The following is a 16,501-nucleotide window of genomic DNA, read 5'->3' as shown; positions in this document are numbered from 1 at the left end:
CTGGCAAGTACTTGCCGTCTCGCATGAGAGATGAAATGTCTCATCAGGGGGAGCTTCAGCAAACCATCTAGACTGAGTCGTGTTCAACTGAGCTGGGCCAGGCAGCTTAGAAGCAGGCAGCATAGGCAGAAAAGTAAAGTAACATTTTTTCCCCTTCCCGCAGAGAACTGAAGCACAGGTCCATGAAGCTGCCCAATGAGCCCAAATTCAAGCTCCACGACTACGTGAAGAAGGAAGTGAGAGGCTCAAGCTGCTGCAGGTCCTAATGCGCTCGGTGCGTTTGTACAGAGACTCATGCCAAGTGTTTGTGCGCCGCGCTCTCTCCTCGTGGACAATGTGTGCATGTCTGTCTGTCGTGTCTGTATCTGCCTAAAAGGTGAGCTGAGACATGGGGAACGGAAGCAGCAGCAGCAGAACAAGCTCGCTCAGATGGGGCGGACGCTGGCCGTGCTGCAGCCACGTGCCAGGCGCTGCTCTCCAAGCCCCCATCGCATCCATCGGCGCTGCGAGCCCTCCGGCTTCCCTCGCCGGTCGCTCCTGCCTGGCTCGCAGCCGCTCGTCCCCATGCAGGTGGGAGGTGGGCGGTCGGGAAGGGACTGGGGTGGGCTGGGGTCTCACCGTCGCTCCTTCCAGGGCCGGGGCAGTCGGTAGACCCGACTGTCTCTACCCATTCAGCAGCAGCCAGGAGCATCACGAGGCTTCTTTAATGTTAGTAACAATTATGGTGTGACTAAGGGGAACGAATGCCTTCTCCACACCAAACATCTGGGTAGGAAAAAGTCCCAAATTCCCTTTTCTTTCCCTGGAATTCACTGGAATTCAGCTGTTCAGAGCCCTGGCCTGGGGCACACCAGAAAGACTTGTTTTCAAGGCAACCATTTTTTGTAGTTGCTTACTTATGTCTGTCCATCTTTCATGTGGTTTAACACACCTCCTCGATGAAGGTTTCTCCTCTTCCCTGCAGAAGACAAGAGCTTAGCTGTCTGTTTGAGTAAGCTCCTGCTAACCTATCTGTTGTACAGAGATTTCCTGAATGTCTATCTGTTCGGTAAAGGCTTTGATTCTCTTACTTCTGCCATTTCGAGTACTTTAATTGAGAAGAAATCTAATGTATTGCAGCTTATTCTAAATACCTTCATGTAAGCGTGATAGCGTTTTTAGACTGCAACAATGCTTTGGTATCTTCAAAGTTCTCTTGGGACAGCTCTTTCTTTTAACTGAAGAAAGCTGGGGGAAATGCTGTAGGCATTGATTTTACAGGTTTCAGACTCTCCTGCCAGCTCTCTTCAATGGACTCCTCATCCTTTTGGTCTGTGTCAGGCATTTGGCTTTTTTTTTTTTTTAAAGCTGCACTTCTAAGTACAGATTTGAATTTGGATGAAGTGTTTGGCCTGTGGCAGTTTTCTTTGAAAATTCCACATGCACAACAAGAGGTGCCCACCACACTGAACCTCCTCGTGCTGCCCTACATGGACCACTTAAAATAAAATAACACATCCTTCACTCTCCAGCCAAGCACGAGCTCTCTCAGCAGTTGGTTCAGATGCCCCTGCCCCTTGTTTTGCTCGGGGTGTTAGCTCCAGCACTGCATTCCTGACGTGCACAAAGACCCTCTGCAGCTACCGTGTGTGATTCAGACAGGCAGGGACTCCTCAGAGCTACAGTAAAATGAGCAGCTACTGCTTAAAGTGGGTTCTGCACAATAACAGTATGAAAAAGGATCCTAAAATAAACCTACTGCAAACAGAGCATTCTTTCCTAAATAGCTTTTTAGGGAGAAACAAGTCTTTCAACTGCCTGATTTAAATTTTATTTAAATTATTTACTGAAAAACTGTTCCTGCAGGAATATTTGCAGCGCACAGCCTAGAGCAGACCCCTGCTGCCAGTGCCAGCACTGCAGGAGCAGGCAGGTGAGCTCCGCTGGCAGCAGCAAGCAGGGGCTGTGGGAGAATGGCAGTCAGGGCCCCCCTCACCATATCCCGCCCCAGCTGCAATGCTTGCTCCCCACAGATCCAGGGGGACGGCCAGCACTGGCAGAGCTGCTCCCACCAGAGCAGCAGCCATCTATCCCTCAACCGAGACTTTCTCTGAAATAACTGGAACAACTCTCTTCACCTCTACCCACTCTAGAAGGCAGCAATGCCTGCTACAGGTGCTCTCTTAAGACTTGTTCGCAAGTAGCAACAGAACACAGGGAAGGCTCTGAAAGTTGCTCAGGCACCGTCAAGAAGTGCACAGGAATCTGTAAAACTCAGTTTCATGCTGCTTTGGTGAGCTTCGCTGTGTTCCCGTGGCTGCTACTTGACCAGTATGTCCTACATGAAGCTGCTTACCTTAGAGCCACCTCCATTCTCATTCTGGGCTGTGTAGCACACACTTGTTGGCTGAGATTAAGGAAAAAAAGGGACTGGGATTTCCTTGAGTCCTGAGCTTGCTATGTACCAGTAATCTGGTATCCCAGCTGTGCAGGGAAGGGCCAGCCCAGCAGTCAGGCAGCTCCAATACCCAGTCTGTGCCCAGGTCTGATTTTGGCTCTGTGTTTTCTCAGCCTGACCTTAGCAGTGCAGCAGCAGCCCCTGTCCTGATGTGCTAGTCACTGCATGGTCACATCACCCCAGAAGCTATAGGGAGTCTCCCCCTAAAGGCAAAAATAAGCAGCAGTATTCTTAATGCTCCCATCAGGTTGCTGCCTTCCCTCTCCCTCACAGGGCAGTAAAGCCTTGCACCTTGCTGTCTTGAAGAAAAAGCTGGCAACTCTGAACTTACTCCTTCAGTGGGGGCCCAAAGCTAATTTAAATACGATGTAAATGTGACCCTTTGGAATACTTTAAATATGCCTGTTGGGAGCCAATTCTACCACAGCAGAGACATCACAACTGCATTTGTGGTATATTGGACCTAAACTTTAAGGCAGACTCAGTCCCCATCTCTCCCAGTCACAGGTTCCCTCTATGTGACTGGTCTCCCAAAGCCTGCACATTGACCTTGCCCTAAAGCTCTTCCTCAGACTGTTCTTTGGCATCTTCTCACACGGGCCTTTACTGCCACCAAGCGATGAAGAATTGTTCGGTGCATTCAAACAAGCCAGAGGACTCAGCATTACATGCAACTTCTCATTTTTGCTGGCTCTTGTTTACAGCTTTTGTTTCATTCCTGTTAATAAATTTTTTTTAATAATCTTTGTGGCTACAATGCTATTTTTATTGTCTAACATACACACCTGCACTGTTTAATCATTCAAATAGTTCAGCTCATTCTTGAGCCCATCCAGATCCTTCCATTACCAGCATGGGTTCAGGCCCTCCAATGCACCCAGCAAAAAAATTAAAGGGAACTGGGCTAAGCTGAGCTGCAGCACATCTTTGAAGATGCTCTGGTTCCCCATAAGTGAACAGTAATGGCAGAGATGGTCTGCTGGGTGCTCAAATGCAGTTTAAAGTTGGTTTGTGGTTTTACATGCCACCCATGGGATTGGTAAAGAACAGAAGCAAAACAAATCTTTTGAAAACTTTATTAAATCTGTAAGCTATAAAATTGGCCTAATACAGAAGCCAAAGTGGAGATACAGCAGCAAACAATTCAAGAATTACAAGGCTGCATTTGATTTGAGGCTGGGGAAAGAACATTACCCGAGCAACTTATGTTCCAAAAAGTGAGTTAGCATCAAGGAGTCCCAGATTTAAATTGTGTCTATGTGATCTAGCACTGGAGTTCAGACTGTGAATCCTTTCCATTACCCACACTACTGCACCCACCACCTGCCATGATGTTTACCTTAAGCTACCCCATGTGGTAGAGTAGAAGTCAATGACTTTTGATTCCTATGCTTCAGCCAGTTCTGCAGCTGCTTCTCTGCACTTTAAAAACTGCCCTGGCTCACAAGTTGCACAGCATGAGAAACAGCAGCTTCCCCATTTGATACAGCAGCCCATAAAGAGCGCATTTTTTAGCCATACTCAGAACTGCATCACTTGCTCCGCTCCAGAGCCTGCAGCCTACACTATCCCTTGAATAGCAGCTATGCCAAGGCACAAAGTGGTTACTCCAGCCCCACTTTCACCCGCCTGAGACCCACTCGTGCTTTCCCTCCAGCTTTCGGATGCAGCTTACGGGCGGTGGGGATAAGCTCACCCTGCCTGTGGCTCACCACCCCATACCGGCCTAGTCCGTTAGCAACAAGCGATACCGCGTTTAACCATCTCGGAGCGGGGGGAGCAGCCCGCCCTGCGGGCCAGGCAGCCTCCCAGCAGGCAGGGCTACCCGGCGGCCACCCGCCGCTCGGGCACGGAGGGTGCCGGTACCCGACCCGCACCGCCCTAGACCCCCAGGAACGTCCTCCGTTCATCGCCCCCGCCTCACCGCCCTTCAGGCCGCCACGATCCTGTTCACACCGGTGCGATCCGGTTCCCGCCGAGCCCTGAGGAGAGAAGGCGACGCGGTTAAGAGCAGGCCGCCCCGACCCGCCGGGCCCGGCCCCACCGGGGCTCTCTCGGGCCTCAGTCGCGGATCGTCAGCAGGGGCTGCGGACGCCCGCCGCCCTCAGACGAGGTGTCAGAAAGGTAGATAGAGATCATCACCGGCCCGCCCCCGTTACCGCCGCCCGGTTACCGGCCGCGCAGCCCACCCCCACTCACCTCCCGGCTCGAAAAGGGAGCACGTTCCTCCGCTGCCGATTTTATAGCTGCCCCCACGTCGCTATTGGTCAGACTGCCTGCGGGCAAGCCAATCGCGAGCCGTTGGCGTGATCGCTCTCCCGCCTCTCTCAACGCTCATTGGTCGCCGCCTTTCCTCGCTCCAATGGCGCCGCGCGGCGCAGCGTGGCCCGAGGCGGTGGTCTGCCGTCGTCTGATTGGACCCTGGAGGAGGCCGGGCCAAGCCAGTAGCAACAGTGGTTGTAACATAGAGTGACTGGGAAAGCGCTAATCAGCGCTCGGCCGCGTGGGCTGCTGGGAATTGTAGTCCGAACGTCACGGAGGCGCGGCGAGCAACGGGCGGAAGGCGGACGCGCCGGACTACAAGTCCCGAGGAGCGACGGGCGTAGGGCTTCCGGCCCGGGCGGCAGCGGACCCGCTAGGCGAGCGGGGAGCAGGCCCGGGGTCGCGATGTGCCGGGGCCGGGCACCGGCGCTCCGGCCGCCGCCGCCGCTGTTGCTGCCAGGTACGAGCGGGGCTGGGCCGGAGCCCCCGGCTGAGGGGAGCCGGCCGGGCCCGGGGCTGAGGGAGCTCTGTGAGGGGAAGGGCCGGGCCGGGCGGTGGGGACGGTGAGGGCCGGGGGCGCTGGGCTACGCGGCGGCCCGGGTGGGGTGGCCCCGCTCTGGGGAAGTGCCTGCGGCAGCTCCCCCGGGAGCTGCAGGACTGCTCGGGGCGGCTCCGGGGGGCTGCCGCCCGCCCGGCAGCGCTGCCGCCTCGTTCCCTTCCCTTGGGCCGTTTGTTTGTCGGTTTTTAAACTCTGTGCGGGTGCCGGCGTGGTTTTTTTTCAGGTGCACAGAGGAGCTCGTGTATCACCTCCTGTGCTGTTGGGTCCTCGGTGAATCCTGGCCACGTCTTGCTTTCTTTGCCCCGGCTGCCTTCCCTTTGCTGTTTGACATATGTCATCGCGGGGCTTGCTTTGTTTTGTCTTTTTCTGCGCCATGACTTGTCCTATGTGGGGCACGTGTTGCTGATGGTTCTCTCTTGATCTCCTGGTAACCTCATTTCCTTGTGCTTTGGTTTCACAACTTACGCAATATAGGATATTTGGTGGTAGATCTCTGTAACTGCCCCAAGACAATTGCAGATCTCAGAGCAGGCAGTGAAATTGCGCTATCGTCTTCTCATTTCAAACATGTTGTTTAGTTCTGCCTTATTCTACTGCCAGTTCACAGCTGGTGTTCTTCTGACAGGCTTGCTGTCAAACACTTTTCTCCTGTTTGATCCGTGACTGTGACCTGATGATCCTGTTGTGTTGCATGAAAGCCAGAAGTGAGGACCTTCTTTCAGTTAAGCTTGCTTTTGAGCTCTGTTGGTATCAGAGATAACAGCTCAGACAGGCTCTGCTGGGGACTGATGAGGGTGAGAAAAAAGCTGGTACATAAGTTAGGCAGGTTTGATATGTACGTAGCAAGCCAGATCCAGGCTATTGTACCCCCTGGGGGGTAACTGTATTGTGAAGAATTCTGGCGGAGCAGTTATTTTTTCAACTTTGGCAATGTTGCCAAACATTTTGTTTCAATCCCAGCACTTTAATTTTGCCTCCATGTGCCTTTTCACCCCAGTGATGTATTCTTTTCAGTCTGTCCTAAGCAGTTAGTGTTCCCGTTAAAGAGCTGTTGTGTTTTGCCTTCAAGCATTTGTCTGTCACTGACTCGCGCTGACAGCCACAACAACATTTGTTGGGTTTGCAGGGAAAGGGCTGAGTGAGGAACGGTTCTAGAAAACCCTTGCTGAGGGAAAGTGGTGTGAGAAAGTCAACCACTTCCATGACAGCCTTTACATGGCTCCCTGGTAGCTGTGCAAGGAGGGGAGGTAGTTCACAGAAAGTGCATTGTGGTGAAGATAACCCAGTGTACCACCAAAAACTGGGCTGCCTTGTGTCAAGTACTGTACAGATGGCTACAAACCACGAGTCCAGAGAGCTGGCCATCACCATTGACAAGGAGCGAGAGAACAGACAGTGCTGTCCTCATTGCACACCAGGGGAGCAGAAGGTCGAAGAGCTTGGGGATTTCCCAAGCGTCGTGCAGGAAACTGTAGGAACAGGGAACTGTCTGCAGTCTGCTGGGTCCCCCTCCAAGTCCTGGGGTCCCCCACCCTGGGCACTGCTGGTCTCAAGTAAGGCTGAGAAGGGACAGGGTAAATCCATCCATGGCAATACAGAAAGCTCCAGCTTTGCTGTTTGGTTTGCTGCAGTGTGCAGCAGCAGATCGCTTGCAGGTGAAACTGCCCTGCAGAAAGGAATGTTTCACAATGAGGGAGGTTAAATTTTACTGAGTGGCAGTGGGAAACCTAAGCCAAACTGGAGTGACCAGAACATTCAGTCGGGAATGCAGGTGCCTTCACTGGTAACACCCAAACATGAATTTTCACAAAGTTGACTGAACCCAGGGAAAAAACCCCAAATCCATGGCTTTCAGGCAGTTTGGTTCCCTGACCCGAGGGATCACATGGTGATACCAGCTACTCTGCAGTGTGAGAGTGGTGGGGCTGGGCCCGCAACTGCCCGTTCCTGTGGCAGTGCAGCCTTAGATGCCCTTAAGCCACTCGTGAAGCACCACAGGTAAGTTTGTGTCCCCTGGCTGAAACTCTTTTGCAGTGAACTGTTCCCTTCCTGGGGCTTCACAAACACAACCCCACTGCTGGAGCTGCAGGGAGGCCCGCGGGCTCTGGGAAGTTGCCGAGCACAGTGTAATGGTGCTAGTGCCTGCTCTGCCCTGCTGTGAGCTGCCACAGAAGTGGCTGTACATCAGCCGGGGTTGGTCCTGAGCAGTGCTGAGTGTTTTGCAGCTTCAGCTGGTATTCAGCAGTTAGTTACCTTGTGGGCTGAGCGTTTGCCTGTTCTGCGGGACCTTCCTAGCCCCTGCTAGCCATGAATGTGGCACTTTCTGAAGCGTGATCATTCCTGCCCCTCGGGTTATCTCAGCTGTGCCAGGAGAAAGGCATTTGAGAGAAAATCCTTCCTGGGTTTACTAACTCAATACTCAGATTATGCGGACAAGTTCAGTCTGTCAGAACTCTTAAAATTTTTATGCCCCGCATCTTCCCTTCCCTGGCTGTACTCCTTTGCCGTGGGCGTGATGAGGCATATGCTGGCATGTCCCCTTGCCCATGGGTTGGGTTGGGGGACGTAGTGGCTGTCTGGGGCAAGGGAGGAAGCTGGTGGTTGCTCACAAGGGTACGTGTCACCCTTCTTTCAGGCTCAGCAACTTCCTCAGGAGTCCAGGGCAATGACACCCTGACTTACCCATTTACAGACTGCTCCCGCTCTGCCTTTAAGCGCAGCCTGAGTTCAGAGCTTCAGCAGAGTTACCTTGCTGCTTTTAATGAGGTGTAAAAACTGCAGGAGGTGTATTGGGGGCTGGAGTGGGGTGAAAGCTCTCTGTGCAGTGCCTGCTCCTGGGAGAGCCTCAGCTGTGGGAGCACATTGTTGTCCTTTGTGGGGTGGGTGTCCTGGCATTACAAGTCCCCCACTGTCAGTGCCCATCTTTCAGGCAAACCCTGCTCACCAGCTCTGCCTTTTTGTGGTGATTCTTAGTTAACTAGATTTCTCTGGATTGTCTCTACAAGCAAAGACTGTGTTGCTGTTTGTTAGGCTGCTTGTTATTCAGTACTATGAATAGTTTGGGAACTATCTAAAGAAGCTGAGAAACTCAAACTCTCTTTAAAGTGAGTGATGGACTTTCCTGTCCCTGGAGATTTCTCTGATCAGAGGAGTAAATCTGTGTGTGCTAACATTGGTCGTTTTTTCTGCACTAGACCAAACCTCTTCAGTCTCAGAGCAGCCAGGGCAAAGCTGCGAGGCAGCACAGTGTGGAGATTGGCTGAGCTGTGGGATTTTCCAGCTGAATTTACATATCGCCCACTGCTCTGCATGCCTTTCTGTTTACATCACTTAAGAGCGATACACACATACACGCACACAGATAGCGGAAGCGACATTTTGACCGAGGAAAAGCCTGCCCACAGAGTAGGAACTTGGTCATGGTCGCGTCTTGCTGGGCTTCGCTGCTCCGTGCCAGCTTGGGCGGACGATGGTGAGTTTCCTCCAAGGTAAAGCGTTTGCCTGGGAGCTGGATGTCAGGGCTGTGTCGGCAGTGTTCTCTGGGAGGCTGCTGTGCTTTAGTGGTCGCGGACAGTAGTGAGAGAGGAACTGTTTCATGCCTGTGTCTAGATCTTGGTGAAGAAGCAGGAGGTATCTGAAATCCAATGCCAGTTTAGAAGTGGGTACCTGTTGCCTGTCCAACGAGCTGGAGCTGTATTATGCTGATTTTATGATCCTTCTGAGTGACCTTTGGAAGGATGTGTAACACTTGACTGTGCGGCAACCCAGCAAGTGTTTTCTGAGGTTGTTTGTGGCGGTTTCAGAATCGGGAAATCCTTGATATTCTTTAAGGAAAGTTGTGAGCAAAGAAGCCAAGTTTGTGAGAAGAGGCAGTATCTCTCACTGCCTTTTCCGTGCATCCTAAGTCATCGTGGCTACAGTACAGCTGCTAATAGTACATTGGGGGAGTAACTTGAATACAGTTTTCCTAGCGTGGTGTTAGGTGGTTGTGGGACACTGAATGGTGCTTCTGTGTGAAAGTTATCGGTAGATTTGCCATAGCGGAAGTGTCCATATCCACTGATTTCTTCTGGAATCAAGGATTTGGTGCTTTTTTATCAAAGGGGAGGACATCGTTAGTTTGATTGTGTTTTGCCCAGCTCACATGCTACCTGGAAAGCACTACAATTTTCTCCCTTTCTCAGTCGCTGGTTGACACTCCCTAGCAGTGAGCGTAGCTGTCTTATGTTGTGTTCTCCTGCTTGTTCTCAGTGGCAAAGTCCAAGGAAACTGTAAAAAAAACAAAAAGAGCAGGTGACAGAAATTTACTGGATTTTTTTTTTTTTTTTTTGTGAAGGAGCCGATGCATTTTAGATGGATCTTTAAAGTGGTCTAATTGCACCCAGAGGGCAAGCAAGAGCACATCATCAAGTTTCAAAGCTTTGGAGGGTGTTGAGGGGGAATAGGGGATGAAGTGATACTTTGTGCATTTTGAGTAAAGATTATGGGCTCAGGTTTCTTATGACTTTAATCTGTAAGAATCCCATAATGTCATAGGAGTGGTTAAACCTTTCCAGAGGAGTGTAGCCACCTGTAAGGCAAAGCAGTTTGAAAAGCCCTCAATGACTGCACAGCAATTGAGAAATGAAATAAAGAAGAAACTTTGATTGCCTTGGGTCTAGCAGGGTGGCTTCAGGAAAGGAAAATGCAGCAGATGAGACAAGCGTTCTCTGGCTTCGCTGGGGGACATGGGGTGCAGCATCTGCTAAAAACTGTGTCCCTTAGTGCATTTATTGGTGTTTAACTCCTTTCCCAGGCCGGCTGAGAGGTGGCTTTTGAACTTTGGTAAATTACCAGCCAAGGGTGGGACTAGGATGGATTAGTTTCTGGTTTTCATGGGCAAGTCTCTCTGTCACAGCCTTGCTGAAGTGCTCATGTCAGCACCGCGCGGGGCAGAGGCGAGAGGTGCGCAAGGGAATTCAGGATCTGTTTGTACAGGGGTTTTCTGTGTGAGCTCGTGCTGCTCCTGAGCTGATCAACCAAGACTGAAGCCCTCCAAGCAGAGGCTTTGTTTCCTCATATACTGTCCTGCCAGGACAGGGGCTGAATCTCTCCATAACCCAGGTTTTGCTGCTGACCTGGCATGTCTTAGAGTTTTTTTTAAATGGGTTGCAAGCCCATCTATCTACTGGATTCCTGTAGGCCAGTTTGCAGCAGGTAAACCAGCAGCAGAGCCTCACCTAGCCCACAGGACCCCGTGGGGTCTCGGCAGCTGCTTGTTCTCTCTGTCAAGCAAGGCTGAGGAGTACCAGTTAGCACCAGTTCTGGTGAGATTTGTGTAGGTGACTATTCATAGCTTTTGAAGTGTGATATCTTGAGATCATCACCTGCCTTGAACAAAGGAGATGGCCATTCCATCTCAAGAAACAGCAACAGGGCTGAGATTTTGTCTTGGAGGGGTAGGACATTGTTGGTTTGGGGCCTTGGATGTTTTTTTTTTCTTTTTTCTTAAACAATTCCACAATTTAATAATGTGAAGATCCCTGAATGGGTCTATTCTTTGAGTGAGGATGTGGGAAAGATCACAAGCTGTGAAAGGAACAGCATGCAGCACTGTAATGTTAGGGCCAACTTTTAAAGCACCTTTTGATTAAGGCCCTTGTGTGGAAGAGCTCTGAGCTTATCTGTTTCTGCCAGCCTGGCCACCCCAGCAGCAACCACGTAGGTACTGAGCCAAGACAAGCCAATCTCAGTTGCAGGGGTCAGGCACTACTGAATCCTGGTCTGTGGCCTTATGCATAAGAAAAATGGTGTAGTAGGTGGATGCTTCCAGGTTTCCTAAAATGGAAGTAAAGCTTCAAGCGTAGCTTTTGTGTCATGGAAACAGTATTGAACATTGTCCTCTTTTCTAACTTCTAACTTGATTTTAGGTTTTGGGGAAAAATGAGATGCTTTGTTCCACCAGAGCAATCACTTTTGATCCAGTTACAGGCACATTTGAAAGTTACTGCTTCAGGTTTTAACATGAAGTATTGCAAAAAGTTTTTCTATCCCAAGGACTCATTACCCTTTAGGAAAAGCACCTAACACAAAATGATTTCCCTTTCTGAACTGCATTTGCACAAAGGAATGACAGTGTTCAAACAGCTGTTGAATGTGCTCCCTCAGCTCTGCAGTCAATTGAAGCGCTGGTAAAAGTAGCAGCAATTAAAAATGTCACTTTTATTTTTATTGATGACAGCTCAGTACAATTATGGTCTCACTTTAAGTAGCTCAGAAAAGTTTGTATGACTTTTAAGAGCAATGCAAGAACTTGTAAACAATAAAAAGCGTCTTTCTGTTCCACAGAACCAAAGACCCACCAGATGGAAGTGCCATCCTCTGTCAGTAAGGCTGAACTTCTGTTCACGTTTTATGTTCTAGCGCTGACTGCACATCTCAGTATACGTGCCTGGCCTTAGAGGGGTCACCCTAAGAGTGTAAGAAATGCCCTACTGGATCAAAGAGTTGCTCTGCCTAGCCCCAGTTCTGTCTTCAGCAGTTACAAAAATGGATGCTGTTAATGCAGAGGACATGAACCTGACCACTTTCTACCATCCATTTGCCTCTCATTTTCCTACCACTCAGAGTAGCTGGATTAGGGACTACATCCCATTGATCATTTTAATATCATTCCCTGAAGTTTCTCTAACTACACTGTGGCCTTCTTCCGAAGCAAAGACCAGAACTGCTACAGCGCTCAGGAGATAAATATATCGTTTTATGTAGCACCCAAATGACATCCTCGTGATTGTTTTCCACAGCTTTTGTGATGCTGCTCAGCATTTCGTTTGCCTGTTTGTCTGCTGCTGTCTTCTAGGCTGAGAATTGCAGCTAGCTGACCACAGAGACTCCAGCTTCTCTTTCCTGAGTTGTAGCTGCCAGGTCAGATCTGAGCATCGCATAGGCCTCTTTCATTATTTTTCCCTAGATGCATCGCTTGACGTTTATCTCCATAAAAGCTCATCTGCAACCTTTTTGTCTCCTCAGTTTTGTGAGGTTCTTGAGTTCCTTACTGTCAACATGGTATTTGACTACTCAAAAGAGCTTAGTGTCATCTGCCAACTTGGTGATTTCACTGCTCACTCTTTATTCAACATCTTCACCTATGACCTTGAAAAAGCTTATTCGGCAGTGGTTCTTGGGGGTACCCTTGCGTAGTCTCCTCTAACCTGAGGAGTGACCATTCAGGTCCACCCTCTGGTTCTTGTCTGGTGACATCTGTCTCTGTGATCTGCTGTAGCTCATGCACATTCTTATGGCCCGTGTTTTACAAGTCAGACTAGATGCTGATAGTCTTTGTCAGCATGTTCTTTAAGCCCTGTTAATGCAGTTCATGAGCGCTTGTAAGTGCTATTTCCACCAGAGACACTGACCAAGAAAGCCAGCGTGACTGTCCTGTGGTTGTCTCTGTAGAAGAGTTGGCATTTGAGCTTATGAATCTTGTCTCATTTATGCTTTGATCTGAGGCATTCCCTTGCAGGTTCTGTGGGCCATTGAGAATTCTGTGTGGGCAACACCTTGGTACTGCAGAAGGACAAGGTGGACAGAGCCTGCCCAAACTGGGCTGGATTTATTTACTAGCCCTGTTACCTCCCCCAGAAGAGCCCTGGATGTGTGAGAGCTTGTGATACAGCTGAGAAGGGGGGTGTAGTCCACAAACCCACAGCCCCTGCTCTTGGCATCTGCTTGCCTTGCCATTGTCCTGTTAAGCTGGGCTGTTGGAGCAGCACGGTGCATTTTAGCTTTTGTAAGAGTATTTCCCCGGTGATGTGCCAATACTCTCAAGGATGTGTAACCCTTCTCGTTCTGGCTGCGGTGTTGTAAGAGGAACAGAAGCTTGCATCTTATGCTGTAAATACCCAGGCTGCGAAATAAGGAAATTCATGTCACCCACAGGCTGTTCCCAGCCAGAGCAGGATAACCCCATGCCTGCCTTTCTCATGAGGCCAGCTGCACACATTGGCTTTGCTCTCCAGCAAACATTCCTGCTGTGTATGATTTCACCAGCCCAGCAGTTTTCTCAGGGGTGAATAATGTTAGAGATGGCTTCAATGAACTGAGCGAGGCAAAAAAGAAGAACAAAGCAGATGTAGGACATGTCGCTGAGTTTTATGGGCTGTTGATTGCGTAAGGTGGAGATGCTTGCGGGTTTCTTGGCAAAGAGACACTGTGCAGCATGGGGCATTGCATCTGCCAGCCGCTCCCCAGCAGTGCCACGTTTCACCTGTGGGATCCAGTGCCGTGTCCGTGTCTTGTCCCGGAGAGCAGCCGGAGTACAAACTGCAGCAGTGCCATTGTGCCTGCAATGGTGTGGTTCCTGCATTAGGAACTGGCTCCTAACTGGGACCAAGCAGGTTACGTGATGTTTGTGAAGGACTGGATACTCTGCTATCCCTTCTCCTCTTGCCATGTCCCCCCTCAAAGCCTTGGCCTTGATCTTGAGGTTGGTTGTAAGGACCTTTTGCTGAGTGTTGAGAAAAGCTGGGGGGGGGGGGGATGTGCTCTGGGGGTTGAGAGGAGCAGAGACCCTTGAGGTACCCATGCCAGTCCCACCAGACCCATCTTGTGGGCAAACTCTTCAGCACAGCCACAGGATTAGCTGGGCCACTGGTCCCGGAGGTGATTCCCCTCCCTGCTTTGAGGTGCAGTGATGGGGTTGGCAGCAGCGTGAAACAGCTGGCAGAAAACCGCTCCATTGCTGATCCTGTTGGCTTCTGCAGCGGGGAGGAGAACTGCTTTCCCCAGCTCTCTCTGCAACTACTGGTGGTAGGGTTTTTCCTTGCCTGGAGTACTAAAGTAGGAATTTTAAGGCTTTTCTTCTCGCTGAGTCTTAAAAGCTTGAGTTGATCCCTGTGGTGTGCAAATGCTGAAACCTAGCCCTTCCCCTCCCTTGCATCTGGTTACTATCAGCTGTGTGATTTAGCGAATAGCGGGTCCCCACAGCTTCCTTTTTCCAGGGTGGATTTTTTCCCCTCTTTTTTTACTGTCAAAGACACTAAAGTTGCATGTTAAAAAAATAAAAAAATCAACTCCAGGCAAGGAGAGTCTGGATTACAGGCTGGGTTCCCAAGCTGATCTCCAGACACATGGGTCCACGCATGCCTCTGCGGTTTAGAGGGCAGCCCCATGCTGTTGTGCTGCCAGGACACACAAGTTCTTTCAACAGTTCTTGTCTTTTCAGAGCAAACAGAGCCTGTCCTTTCACTGCAGGTGTCAGGGTGCCTCTGCAACTCATTTGGCTGTAAATCATAACCTGACCCTGTAGAGTCCTGGGCCAGAAAATTGGGAGAATGTTTCCAGCGTGAGGGCTTCTGACCTGCTGCTCTGCAGAGCTGCTGAAGATGCTCAGGGGATTTCTGGAGCCCTTTTGTATTTGGTCCTGTGAGAAGGACTTAGCAGCCCAAAGGATTCTGTGATTTTGGTTTTCCTTCCTTCTAGGTCACAGAGCGCGTGTGTTTTGTAACATAAAATATTTGATACTTTCACTGTGTTGTAGTCTGTATCTCCTCAGGATGCGGTTCTGCTCAGACCCCACAGGCTGAGCAGCTCTGCCTGCAGTCTGGGCGCACAGATGCTAAGCCAAGGTTCAGAGATCTGGTGGAGATTTTTGCAAGTGCTGTAGGAAGCTGGTATTAATGTCAACATCACCAGCTCTTTTCTGCCTCCTTTTAACTTTTGAGATCAGTTGGAAAAGGCCTTTCTCAGTACCTCCTGGAAGACTGAAATGTGAAGGAGCTGTCAGACAGTGCTCTAGAGAGGTGTCTGCTCTGTTGAAATGTTTCCTATATATGGTGGTTGCAGAGATTTGGGCTGAAATCAGATATTCATGTGGTGGCTGGTGTTCTGCAGCCTGGCTGATATTCTACTCAACATTTTTTCCATTGCTTGCATTCCTCTGGTTTCTGTTCAGAGAAGACACAAAGCAGGCTCCCTGCTGCTGCTTGCAGGTAGGTTGCTCAGCCAAGTTGCAGAGCGCAGGACTTGCTTATAAACAATGAGGGGAAAATCCCTGTGTTCCAGCCTGTGTTCCCTTCCTCGCTTGGATTTATCCAAGATCTGTTGAAGTTGGAACGCATTTTGCATCCCTTTCAATGGGGCTTTGGGACAGGGAGAAACTGGAGATGTGCCTCCTTAACACCTCTCAGCAGTAAGCAGTTCTGTTGCCTGCTGGGTTACCCCGAGAGCCGCACCACGGCGGACACCTCCTAGCCTGCACAGAAGTTTCAAAGGCAGTTATTTAAAGGGTCATACTCATCTTTGGCTGACAGGCCATAACTCACTGATTGCAGCAGCTCAAGTGCCTGTATGTCACTGTTTGTTGCACATCTGATCCTATGTTTAATGATATTACAAAACTACTCAAACTGTTAGTTGTCCTCATTCTTGGTTTTTCCTGTTTTCCCATTGCTTTCTTGAGTCTCCATCTGTTATGTTTGAAGGCAATACATACCCTGAAAATGAGAAGGGATGAAGCTTCTGTCTGAGTCTCCAGACAGCCTGCAATCCTCCATAAGGATGGGCTTCCTCTCTTTCCATCTGGGAGTGATTGTTTGCCTTGAAACCCAGTAGGAATATTTGATATGCGAGGTTCCCTTAATGCTGTCATGGCTGGTGAGGTGGGAGCATATCCCTGCTCTTGTCTTGTGAGTAGTGCGGGATAGAGGGTGTTCGTGTAGATGCTGCTGAGGTTCTCTAAAGAAGGAATCATGAATTCATAGCCCTGAAAAGTGAGTCCCTCTATTTCCACCCTAATGTGGGAGGAGGAGGGTGCTGAATCCCTTCTCCAGAGGAGAGATTGGTGAGCTTAGCTGTATTGTTAGACATAGGGAACCTATAGAGGAGGGGAACTTTAGCGATACATGCATGTTATTAGACAAGAGACAATGCAACCTTCAGGCATGAAATCCCAGGACATGTGGCAGTTTGTGTCATTGCTCATGGAAGTACTTGCTTCACATTATTTATGAGCACTGCATCATCTGGAGGCCCCAGCTGAGGTGGAGACCTTTTTGTGCTAGATGCTGCACAAATATCCAAAGATTCTTTCATCTTCAGGCTTTGTAGTCCAGATACGCTGTGCAGCAGAGGTAAACTAAAGACACTTGTGCAGGGAGGAAGCAGAAAGCTCCAGTGGCTTGCCCAAGGTTGCAAGAGGGTGGGAGGCTGAGTGGGGTTCAGATCTTGTGGGGCCATGGCCAATGTGTTACCCAAAAGCTTTGTCT

General features: G+C 50.0%; 2 protein-coding genes and 1 non-coding gene across 5 annotated transcripts in view; 2 read left to right on the top strand and 1 right to left on the bottom strand.

The window, feature by feature from the left end:
• The window catches only part of RAB26 (RAB26, member RAS oncogene family), a 33,841-nt gene extending 30,688 nt beyond the window's left edge, over positions 1–3,153 (top strand). The window contains exons 9-10 of one of the 2 annotated variants that reach the window (XM_075058950.1): positions 164–274; positions 377–3,153. In XM_075058950.1, the coding sequence (XP_074915051.1) occupies positions 164–266 (103 nt within the window). In that variant the 3' untranslated portion in view covers positions 267–274; positions 377–3,153. Of the gene's footprint in view, positions 1–163 lie in introns of both variants that reach the window. The other variant, XM_075058949.1, reaches the window with a different exon arrangement.
• A 1,340-nt stretch (positions 3,154–4,493) lies between these two features.
• On the bottom strand, positions 4,494–4,584 carry LOC142045464 (small nucleolar RNA SNORD60). Its single transcript, XR_012654608.1, has one exon. It is a non-coding gene; the product is annotated as a small nucleolar RNA SNORD60 (small nucleolar RNA).
• Positions 4,585–5,042: 458 nt separating this feature from the next.
• TRAF7 (TNF receptor associated factor 7) overlaps positions 5,043–16,501 on the top strand; it is a 36,171-nt gene continuing 24,712 nt past the window's right edge. The window contains exon 1 of one of the 2 annotated variants that reach the window (XM_075058277.1): positions 5,043–5,159. The gene's annotated coding sequence lies outside the window, so the exon portion shown is untranslated. Of the gene's footprint in view, positions 5,160–8,581; positions 8,731–16,501 lie in introns of those variants that run through there. The other variant, XM_075058278.1, reaches the window with a different exon arrangement.

Source organism: Buteo buteo, chromosome 27, assembly GCF_964188355.1.
Source record: "Buteo buteo chromosome 27, bButBut1.hap1.1, whole genome shotgun sequence".
Classification (NCBI taxonomy): domain Eukaryota; kingdom Metazoa; phylum Chordata; class Aves; order Accipitriformes; family Accipitridae; genus Buteo; species Buteo buteo.
The sequence above is the reverse complement of the archived record's forward strand: the minus strand, read 5'-3'. Positions and strand labels throughout refer to the sequence as shown.